At 35.6% G+C, this 12,368-nt stretch overlaps 1 protein-coding gene and 1 long non-coding RNA gene across 2 annotated transcripts; both read right to left on the bottom strand.

Annotated features, from left to right (window-relative positions):
• Positions 1–535: 535 nt before the first annotated feature.
• On the bottom strand, positions 536–2,540 carry LOC128548260 (uncharacterized). Its single transcript, XR_008366905.1, has 3 exons — positions 2,398–2,540; positions 1,968–2,087; positions 536–850 (listed from the first exon to the last, which is right to left on the bottom strand). It is a non-coding gene; the product is annotated as an uncharacterized LOC128548260 (long non-coding RNA).
• Positions 2,541–8,550: 6,010 nt separating this feature from the next.
• On the bottom strand, positions 8,551–11,898 carry LOC123528180 (baculoviral IAP repeat-containing protein 7-like). The gene is made up of 3 exons (XM_045307916.2): positions 11,166–11,898; positions 10,172–10,268; positions 8,551–9,885 (listed from the first exon to the last, which is right to left on the bottom strand). Exons 1-3 carry the CDS (start codon positions 11,229–11,231, stop codon positions 9,686–9,688), a joined length of 363 nt encoding a protein of 120 aa, XP_045163851.2. The 5' UTR covers positions 11,232–11,898; the 3' UTR covers positions 8,551–9,685.
• Positions 11,899–12,368: the final 470 nt, after the last annotated feature.

The following is a 12,368-nucleotide window of genomic DNA, read 5'->3' as shown; positions in this document are numbered from 1 at the left end:
GTGTTATAAGGTCCTCTCCTAAATTGGGGCTGGGCCCTTTTTAGGGGCCACTAAAGCTGAAAATAGAAATGCCTTTGAATGACTTCTTTAATCTTTATCAAACTTCCCGTCCCTAGAATTGCCACTATAATGCCACCCTTTTCAATGGTGGAGTATTTAGACAATTTTCCACCAAAATGCCACCTAAAATGCCACCAAAATGGTGAAAAAATGAACAGGGCAGTGGTAAACCCATTTTCCACTAAATTCCACCTCTTTCCACTTGTGTACACCTTTAGGTGGCAATAAGTGGAGTATTTAGACAGTTTTACACCATTATGCCACCATTATGGTGGAAAATTTGTTTGCCATTTAATTACACCAATAGCCACCTTCATGGTGGCAGTAAGTGGAGTATTTAGACAAATTACCACTAAAATGCCACCATTATGGTGTAAAATCTATTTTCCACTAAACGCCACTTACTTCCACCAATCGCCACCTAACAGTGGCAGTAAGCGGACAAAATTTCACTAAAACGCCACTGTGGTGGCAGTCCTATTTTCCACTAAATGCCACCAAATAGCTGGCAATAGTAGGAAAATACGTGGCAACTAGTGGAAATCGGCTGCACCTGCTGAAACGGAAAAAAACTCAGTAATAAGCAAAAATCATATTATATTAATATATTTTTTATTTTTATGAAAAATCAAAGACCCTTCACAAGAAATCACAAAAGATCTGAACACGAGGATCAGGATGTTGTCAATGCAGTCTTATTTCTTCATATTCCAGGATGGCTTAAGTAGATGGCAAATGACTCTCCAAATTTCACTCCTTTGGATGTAAGGCCATTTTTCCAGCACACAATCTGTAACAGCAAACCATGCATCAATTAATAGATATATTTTTCTAACATTCTGAATAATTTCGCAGAAAATTTGTAAATTTCCTCTAGGAAGTATATGAAATCGAAAGACTAAACTAACTCACTGACATAACAAAAAACTCTACATTGTCAAACTTAATCTATGTAAAATACTGTGAAATCATTTAAATTCGCTGGCATGAAATTTCACGCAAACATAAAAAGGACTTTCGTGCGGGCTTTAATTCGCACATTTTCAATTTATAAATGAAAAAATAAATTGAAAAATAATAACAGCGCAGTCTTAAATTCACGCATCCGTTCTAGCGCGAAATACGCGAAAATTCGTCCTACACGAATAAAAACGATTTCACAGTAATATGCAACATCTTTATTATAACTGTGAGAAGTTTCATCAAAACCTACATTGTAGAACAAATTCTATTCACTCAAACAGTTACATTGTTTTGTGGAAATATATGCATCTTGAATCAATAACAAGAACTTGAGAATTGATGAAAGATGTGGAAGCACCATTGCTCAAAGGTGATTTACGCCTTGTGTCAAATTTCATGAATATTTATGAATGGATTACTTGTTATGTAAGAATTTATGGATTTAAAAACAATTAAAGGGCAATAACTCTAGTTACTGAAGTGATCCTGATGGAAATTGCACATACAATGCTGTCCTGTAGTGATCTACATTTTTGTAAAGTTTCATGAAGTTCCATCAATAGATACAGGAAAAATCCCCATTTTTTACCAAATCAAGGGGAAATACTTCTTTTACTAGGTAAATAATTGAGCAGTGTTAAGCAGTGTTAATGAGCTTATAATAATTACATGAGGTTTAGTGATTCTGTAGACAAAGCTATAAAAATATTTTTCCAATTACAAGCATTTTCAGTTAATCTGACGGACAGATAAAAAAGAAAGGACAACGCCAAAAATAATATCCCTCCACATTGGCAAAAGGTAATAGTAGCACTTGGGTTTTTCATCACATTTATAATTAATATTTATCATATATATGTCAGGAAATTCTATTAATTAGTGTATTTCTTTAAAAATTAAGGGTTATTTAAACATTAGCTTTTATAAAAACATATAATATTTACCTGATTCAAAATTATCTTGATATGTTTCTTTTATGCAGTAATAAGCTGTATGCTGCTCAGGTATATACAGTCAGGAAGGCATATCATGTCACAAAGTTGCACTTTTTTCACAGAAGGAACCTGGTATGAACAGTTTAAAGTACATATTGTATCCTAAGTGCTAATCAATAATGTAAATACAAATGTAATTACAAAATGATACAATTTTACAAGCAGTGTTATAAACATTATTGAGCTATATTCCAGAAAATATATCTGGGATTTATCCATCTGCCAAACTTCCTAAGACATAAAAGGAGATTTGTTGATTTTAATTTAAAGCAGTTTGGTAAATGTTGTTTCAAGTTCAAGTATTTGTTAAGAGTAAGTAATTAAGACAATGTTAAAGACAGTAATAATTAAAAAAAAATAAACAATATAATATTGTTACCTCTCACAATGTGTTTCCATTTTCTCCCTGGCTGACTCATCAAATGCCAGATTTCAAAATTTGGTATTACTACACAGATAAATTGATTCCACACATACACTTTCTTGGTCAGCTAAAGAAGGTGTCAAGTCCTTAAGTTGAAAAGCTATTGTAAAAACATCCTTTTTATAAACACTTTTTTTTTCAATTAATGAAGAGAAAAGGCAAGAACTATTTCTTTGCACCTGACCTGATGTTTGCCTGCATATATAAATCTTAACTGACCCAAATTCCACCTGGGATTGTTTCTATACACTTGTGTGGGAGCTTGTAACTTGATCTATCATTAATCTTATCTTTAACCAACTTTCACTCATGCAGAAATAATACACTGCAGACACATTTAAAAATGATCTTTTCAGGTTCAGCTAGTACAGCCAATTTCCACTAGTTGCCACCTATTTTCCACCTTTTTCTGTCTTTCATTGAATATAATGCAAAGATATAATAAGTAATAAATATTCTGTCTCACAAAATAACAAAAATTCAAATTTTCTGTATACCACTCTGAATATTATTTTTGTCCAGCTAGAGTCAGCATAGACTTATTCTCATTTTAATGAAACCCTTTGAAGAAGGAGTCTGGGTATACTGTTTTGCAGATGTTGGTCAGTCTGTTGGTCATTTGGTATGTAGACCAATCGGTTTCCAGATGATGACTCAAGAACGCTTGTGCCTAAGATCATGAAACTTTATATGTAGGTTGGTTCTGACCAGCAGTGACCATATTGACTTGGAGGCCAATAGGTCAAAGGTCAAAATCACAGTGACCTGGAACAGTTAAACAGTTTCCAGATGATAACTCTAGTACTCTTGAGCCTAGGATCATGAAAGTAAATGGGAAGGTTGAACATAGCTAGCAGATAACTCCTAAAGATTTTTAGTTCAGTAGGTCAAAGGTCAAGGTCACAGTGAGCTGGAACAGTTAAGCTGTTTCCAGATGTTAATTTGAGAACTCTTTGACCTAGGATCATGAAACTAAATAGGGAGGTTGATCATGAACGGCAGACGACCCCTACTGATTTTGAGGTCAGTCGATGGTCAAAGGTCTAGGTTACATTGACCCAGAACACTAGAACTTTTTTTGCCCAATAACTAGAGAATGCTTTTGTCTAAGATCACATTTGATACAGAAGTCACTTATGACTGGTAAATGACCCATAATTATTGGTTTAAAGGTAGTACATCAAATATCCAGTGCACAGTGACCAAGTGATTTGTGTTTCTTATACAGTTACTGAATGCATCAAGGGGGCAGGGAGCATTTTGTGTTCTACGAGCTGTTGTCAATGAAGAGTTTTAGCAAAGTCAGGTTCCGTGTCAATTAGGCCTGAAGTTTGAAGTTTAGCATTATACCTTGATTCCAACCTGAGTCCATGTGAAGATTTTTGTACAGGGTAATCCAATGTCTTACAGTTATCTTTTAAATCAAACATCACAAAAATTTCTAAGTTTTTTTTCCACCTATTCGCCACCAAGAAAATTTGCTAAGTCCCTATTTTCCACTAAACTCCACTCAATTTCCACCATAAAAAAAAGCTATGTTCTACTTTCCACCAATTTACACCTTTCTGCCACCATAAAGAAAAACTATGTACAAATTACACCTAATGCCACCAAAATAAAGTGGCTTTTGGTGGCAAATTTACCACTTAGGTGGAAAAAAGAGCTGAATTACACCAAACGCCAACTAATGCCACATATTTACACCAACTGCCACCCTTTTTTCATGGAAATAAGTGGCAAAGAGTGGCATTAGGTGGCAAATCTAGGGACGGGTTGATTTGTAGAATCATTATAATGTCCTTAACCAACTTTGTTCAATTTGGAACACTTGGCCCCTCTTAGGGGCTGCTAGAGCTAAACGCATGAATACATTTAAATGACTTATTCTCATGAACTGCTTTATCAATATGCATCAAACTTGGCATGGAGCATCATTAGAAGGTCCTTCACCAAATCGTTTCAAAAAGGGGCAGCTAAAGCTGAAAATAGCTATAAATTTAAATGACTTGTTCTCATAAGCTACTGAATGGATCTTCATCAAACTTGGTGTGTGGCATCATCATAAGGTATCGTGTCAGTTTTGTTCAAATGCAGATACTTGGTCCCATACAGGGGCCAGACTTAAATAGAAGTGCCTTTAAATGAATTCTTCTCATGGACGGCTTATGGATTTTCATCGAACTTGGTTTCTAGCATCACTGTAAGGTCCTCTCCCAATTTGTTCATGTGGGGGTGTTCGGCCCTTTTAGGGGCCACTAGAGTTAACTATTCAAACACCTTGTTATGAAGCGCTTGATGGTTTTTCATCAAATTTGGTCTGAAGTGTCATTCAAAGTTTCTGTCCTAGTCTTTTTCAAATGGGGGAACGTGGTCCCTTTCAGGGACCGATAGAGCTAAGAATATAACTGTAGAAAAACCTTTAAATTGAACTTCTTAACTTGGTCAGAAACAAGGTCAGGTTATGACGACCCTCTTCAGATGCGCGACTTAAACACATCTGGGCCTCGTGACTAGGACAATGGAACAGTTGATTGATAGGTAGTGCTTGTCTAATCGGCAAAATTAATAAAAAAAAACATGAGAAATTTAAGACTTAGTGCTAGAGTTCAACGTTGTGTTCACTGTGATGTCAGATCTTTTTCAGACAAAGAGCAAGTAAGAACTACAAAAGAAGCTGCTCGTCTGTCCCGTAGCTAATCTTTAATCCATATGGTCTCAGATATTATACGCCCGTTTTGAAAAAATCGGAACATTATGGAATGGCGATCTCCGTACGTACGTCCTTCAGTCAACATTTTCCATTCATCACAAAGTATTAAAGGTATAGTTTTCAAACTTTACAGGATGACTTAGCACCACATGAGGAGTATCCCTATTGATTTTGGGGTCAAAAGTCAAGGTCACACTGACGTGGAAACAGAAAATGGTTTCTTAACGTGTAAAACATGAAATATAACGGCTATGGCTTTCAGACTTCACATATTGATTCAGCACCACTAAAGGAAGATCCCTAATTATATATGGGTCAGTTGCTCAAAGGTCAAGATCCCAGGGACCTGACTTAATTTCTGGTACTTTTTGGGCTATAATTCAAAACAGCGTTCAAACTTTGATGGGTGACTGAGTATCACTTGATTTTGTTTTTGTATGTGTTTGGTTTAACGTCGCATTGACACAATTACAAGTCATATGGCGACTTTCCAGCTTTGATGGTGGAGGAAGACCTCAGGGTTGCCGCTCTGTGCATTATTTTATCACGGATGGACACTTTGGTAGAGTCTTCGACCTTCCGTAAGCCAGCACATGAAGAATTCAACGCCCCGAGTGAGGCCCGAGCCCACATCGGTGAGAGGCAAGTGATTTGAAGTCAGCAACCTTAACCACTCGGCCTCGGAGGCCCCAAGCACGACTTGAAGAACCTCCCTATTGATTTTGGCTTCAGTAGGTCACAGTGACCTAGCGGCTTAAAATCATTTCCGAACTCCTTGTCATCAACAGATTTCAATTCCGAGTTTAACTAACAAAGTCAAATAGATACATGGGTCAAACTTTATGGGATTACAAAGCACTGCTTGAGTAGGATCCCGCTTCTTTTTTGGGTCAAAGGTCGAGGTTATAGTACTAGGAGACTGAAAATGATTTCCTGACTAAGTTATACAGCTTTCAAATATTGCGGAACTAACTACCACTAAAGGAAGATCTCTATCGATTTTTGGGTCAGTGGCTCAAAGGTCAAGTTCAGAGGGGCCTGACTTAATATTTAGTATTTTTAGCTCACCTGTCACGTACTGACAGGGTGAGCTTTTTTGATTGCTCTTCCGCCGTCGGTGTCCGTCGTCCGTCCACAATTTCTTGTGAACACGATAGAGACCACATTTTGCAATCTATTTTAATCAAACTTTCACACAACTTATATTGGCATAATATCTCGGTTCCGATGATCCCATCATGGGTTCCAGAGTTATGGCCCCTTAAAGGGCCAAACTTTGCTATTTTGTCTCTCGCAGCCATATAGATCGAGACTTCATTTATGGTTTGATTTGATACAAACTTGTCAGATATTTTTAACAACAATAGATCTTGGATTCCTTGATAAATCCGTCAGATCCAATCGTAATTTCTGTGTTTACGGACACTAATTGACCCCTGAAAGAGCCAAAATTTGTTAATTCTTACCTTGTGAACACGATAGAAGTTTTACATTTGATCTTAACCACACTTACACACAACTTCAGTCACATTAAGACCTTGGTTCCTTTCGAAAACCGGCTAGATTTCATCATGGGTTCTAGAGTTACTGCCCCTGAGAGGGGCAACATGTTCTATTTTGGCCCTTTAGCCATATAGAGGTTTCATTTCTGCTTTGATGTGATACAAACTTGCACACATACCCCTCCTTCAACCCTCCTCACCCCTGTAAATGTATTTTTGCTACCATTTCCCAGTCTGCTAGCGAACGGGCGTATTATGTCCATTTAAGCGGAGCTCTTGTTAATAAATCAAAATCCACGTCCTCACATTTAGACTCCATATTGAATTTTACTTCATTCATATTGCACGTCGTGTCTGTCCGAAACACTCAAACCAACCCAGAAACCAGTATCCGGTTTTGCACAACCTACATGTTATTATTGCAAGTGTAATAGATACGTTGTTTTGTTGTTGGGGAATAGCGAAAAGTCAGTTTAAGGTTTTTGATGTTTATTAATATAATACATCCAGAGTAAACTTCAAAATGTTGTCAGGTCTAATGATTCTAACAAACTGATACTGAAATACAGAGGTACAGAAATAAAATTGTTTCAGCAATTTCAAAGGCAGCATTCAATGACATATCAAAGAAACAAACATATTGAATTAAAAGATATTACAGTAAGGTGTTAATGATACATGTCAGTCAACGTTGAAAATAAGAGACTTTGAAGAACTAATTATAAAATTGAATGGAGAGATTTGGTAACAAGGTTCTAATGACAAATACCAATCACTTTGACATTCCTTAAATCTTTGAAGTTTGAGACCACCCAAAAGTCTAGAAAATATACAAAATGTACATGTAAAAATATAGATGTGAATATCACAAATATAACACAAGAAAACTGGTCGCATTATTCCTGATTGATTGACTTCAAAAAGGAAGCAACAATACCGTGATGAGGTCAAATACACATGTCTAACCACTTTAAGGTCCTAACCTCAGTCTTGTATCGAGAACAATACAACTGTGACGGCCACATAAATGTAGTCTGATTCTATAATGGAGCTTTATGAACCATTCCTCTGGTTTGTGGATGGTTTTTGTATAAGTGATGCATGTACAAGAATTATCAGGACTTGCTTTATGTGACATCACTGTAGTTGTACATTTTATATACATGTACCGGTATAGGGAACAAGGACTAGGTAAATTCATCCTTCCAAGTTTCCCAAATTTCCCGACATTCTGTCTTGAAGCTGTTTTAGCGTGCCGTTACGATATAACTTGCAGCCGATGTTCTGTCATATATTCTCAAGAATATTATCCCATTTGGTAGGATGTGCGACATTGGACCTGAGGATCAATAAAATTACGTTTTCCCAATTTTTTAGCTCGACTTTCCGAAGAAAAAGTACAGCTATTGCACTCGCCCCGGTGTCGGCGTCGCCGTTGGTAAAAGTTTTTGATAAAGTCAAATATCTCTGTTACTATCAAAGCTATTGACTTGAAATTTAAATTATTATTTACTTTTAAAGTCTACACCAGGAGAAACAATCCCCATAACACTGATTTGAATTTTGACAGAATTATGCCCCTTTTTAACTTAGAATTTTTGGTTAAAGTTTTTGATAAAGTCAAATATCTCTGTTACTATCAAAGCTTTTGACTTGAAACTTGTAATACTTATTTACCATCAAAGTCTACTCCAGGAGACACAATTCTCATAGCTGTGATTTGAACTTTGACAGAGTTATACATGTGTATCACTTTTTAACTTGGATTTTTTTACTGGCAAAGCTCTAATTCAGAGTCAAGCAATGAGAAAAGCCGAGCGCGCTGTCTTACGGACAACTCTTGTATTGTCTTCTGTTTGCGCGGTAGAAGTGTTGCTGAAAACAAAACGTACAGCGAATTGTCTATAAATCATAAGCAACACATACACATGTTTGATTGGCCTTTTTCAACGACGTTACTCGGCCGTACCTAAAACTGAAACAAAGTAAGATATGGAATCTAAAAATAAGAACATCAAAATTTTTCTGATAACATAATTTATTTTAATCACTACACTGACGAGATATGAAAACGCAACAAATATATCCCTGAATTTATTTTTGTACTGTTAGCGCTCCCTCTAGTTGGGAATTTATATCTACCACTGATACCATGTTATCTTCAAACTTTGATTTTTCACTTAAACTATTAAGCAATGATTCTACATTTGTATCAAAATCCTTTGTCAGCCTAAAATCCAGTTTTGTTCCAGATCTATGAAGCACAATCTGTGTGACACATTCTTCTATCAATTTGTAGTAGCTGAGCTACAAAAAAATAATACATGAGAGCTAACATGTCCCAGGAGCGTCTCAATCACCTGATGGTTCTCAGTGTACACAGAGAACACACAGACAATGTGGACTTAGACAAAATAGAAACGAATTCATAAAATCAAACCAAATTCGGACTAAAATAAGCTTATGTGGCTATTTGTTATGAACTTATGAAGGCATGTTCTAAAATCTGGCCTGGCCTGGCCCGATGGGTCCACTCCACAGCTAGGCCAGGCTGTGGATTTCAATTTTGTAAAATGTGATAGCGATTTATATAGCATCTTTAAAATCTGATTTCGGGAACTGCAGTTAATAAACTGAGGAATAAGTTTAGATATTCCAGACATCATATAAGTTTAGAAGAAACTATAACAAAAGTGTTTTGGAAAAAAGATACATTATTAAAACATGTTGATAAAAGTAGGGCGAGTCAATTTGTACATTTGTTTTGGGTTTAGCGCCGTATTTACACAATAAATGCAGTTATATAATGGTGGAGTCGTCAATGTCTAAATAAATAGACTTCTTGGTGATAGCAGTCTTGGTAAAGAAATTTGTCTCTGTAGATAAATGTTGCAAACTTTTGTCAAATTGAGCTCAGATCGCTTATATTTGTACGTAAATAACGGAATTAACAGCTGATTGTGATAGAGATATGACGATTTTAATGTCTTTTTTGCAACCAATGCTTAGTTTTGTTATTGCTGTGAATCAGTTAGTGCCCAGTATAGACGCAGCCTCGAATCCTAGCGTCACATAAAGGACAATTCCTGGGATATCTCAGATTGTCGCAGACATAGCAATATAAGAGATGCCCGCATGGAATGTAGACAACTTCTCTCGGTCTAACTTTACAGTAAATGCATGAAGTCAGTTCTCTCATTTTTCTGTTTTCCTCTACGATCTCTTCTAGACCTACATAAAAAGGTACAAACCAAAGAAAATGTATTAACATCTAAGTTGTTCCCGGTCATTGAGATCAGACCTCTGTGTAAGAAAATCAATACATTTAGATTCAAATCTCCATAACTTACAGAAACATTAACACAACTTTCAAGTAAATTTCAATTCAAACTTTTTTTTAAACCTAACATTCTAATAAAAGCAAACATAGACAAAACATTCCAGACTTATTACCAAATATACTGTGAATAGATTGAAATATAGTTATAAACTTCAAATATGGCAGACATTGGATTACCTGGTTCGATGTTTGCAAGAAAAGGTACTGGAATAGGAGGGACCATCACCGGTGTAGATGTGACAACGACTACTGTATGCACAAGGTCTAGATGCAACTAGAACATATAAGTGCATTATATTAATTATAAATAAAAAGTGGTGTTGAAATCATCTGATTTTTAGAGAAACGCGATTTAATACCTACTTGTTTTCTAAAACAGGAAATTATTCGGAATAGTAAATTCTTTCTTTCGATATCTTTATATTTGCTGCACAATACACATATACTGTTAAAAGTATTATTTTAGATATCTGTATGCTTTTTGATGCATAACGATATGGAATGATTTGTAAGAAATTGTCGTACAAATATCGCATCTCCTTTATAGTTTATTTGCGGATCTCCAACAGTATTGTCCGTAGGTATTTACCGGGCACTCGTGACAACCAACCCATTATATATACATAACTAATTGACATCTTGTCACATTCGCAGATAGCTGTTTGGACAAAGCTACCAATCTTTTGAATAAGGGTCACTTCACCACCATATCGGTTCATTTTTGTTGTTATAATATAAATAGAAAATCTATTTTCAGAATACAATTATCGCGTTCAATAACTAAAACGCTCGCACATGTTGGTGAGGTTTAATGAGTGCCAGGTAGAAACTTTACGGACAAAGAAATGTTATCAGTCTATATATAGAAGCTGCTTAATAAGGACAACATTGGAACTTCGGTGGCCAAGTCGAACAAAAACACTGAATCAAGACACATTTTTTTGTCAAAATAAATAGTGCGCGCTCAAAAGAGAACTTGACATGGTATGCAATGGAGAGAGGCTTGGTACACTTAAATGGCAGAATCAGAGTTAAATTTGCTTTGTAGACATTCGACCAAATTCGGCTAAATTTGCGACGTTTCCCACAGACGCTTAACGAAATATGTAATTGACATTTTAAACATATGCGTATTCGTTAAAATATGAAATAACAATCTCAATCAACATACCAACGTTCTTTTTATAAATTTGTGCTGAAAAGCCACAGTGACTATAGATACGCCAATCACGACCATAGTACTAACCAAAAGGTTGCACAGATGTATTATGTTGTTTTATATTATGTTCCTGATTTGCAAATGCTGTTCGAGAAGCAAATCCACCTGAAAATATTGGAATTGACATCATGTATTCATATACATGTGTCCAGTTTTCAACGATAATTATCTACATCTTAAAATAAACATACCTCCACTTCCCCGAACATTCCACATCTTCTCTATCCTATACCAATTTAGGCCTATGCATCTTGCATATAATTTAAATGTAATTGTTGTTGAATTTTTGAAGGAACCCGTAGTTTATCTTTCCATTACAGTTTCTATTTGTTATGGGCCTATTTCGCGAATCATGACTATGGCTGTGTTTGCTATACTCGGTGCTTCCGGGAAATCTGCCGTAACCAAGACATTGTTTCTATTAATCATTTGAGAGTAAAAAAGGGTAAGCAAAGAACTGTAAACGATAGGCATATAGTCCCGGTTACGAAATAAATCATTCACAATGATTTTTCACATTTCTTGTAGATCTTCTATCGGAAAAAAGAAAGATGTATCTTGTTACATAATCATTTTATTTTTTATTCTTTTTGTTACATATCTACGGATGAAGTCATTTATTAACAAAAAAAAAAAAAAAAAAAAAAAAAAAAAATATTTTTACTTACGACAAAAAAAATCTGTAATCCACTTGTTAGCTGAAACACAGTTGCAATCTAGTCAAAGGGATATCGCAAACATCAAGAAATTTATCTGAATATGCAAAATTTATCTTAAGATAAGATATGATAATTCACAAACAATCAAGGACTTTGAACGACTCGAAGGCCTTTATTATTTGTTAAATATCTTATCTTATCTCAATTAAACCAGGCGCGTCGCGAGGCATCTGGAATTTGGGCGGCGTGAGACGGAGTGGGTATAGGAGATGTGTCACATGACTCCCATCCCAGGTTGTGGGATATTTTTTTGCAAATTGCACCATAAATGACACGATTCCCTTGCATTTAGATACCTTATAACCAATATATCAAGACGTTGTTTGTGCCGATTTTACCAAGTAGCTCTATTTTAGCATTGCTTGAAATAATTCTGAAAGTCACTGAAATTTCAAAACGTTTCATAGTCTTGCAAACTGTAGACATTCCTATCATT

This window comes from Mercenaria mercenaria, chromosome 14 (genome assembly GCF_021730395.1).
Source record: "Mercenaria mercenaria strain notata chromosome 14, MADL_Memer_1, whole genome shotgun sequence".
Classification (NCBI taxonomy): domain Eukaryota; kingdom Metazoa; phylum Mollusca; class Bivalvia; order Venerida; family Veneridae; genus Mercenaria; species Mercenaria mercenaria.
Note: the sequence above shows the minus strand (reverse complement) of the source record. Positions and strands in the feature narration are given on the sequence as shown.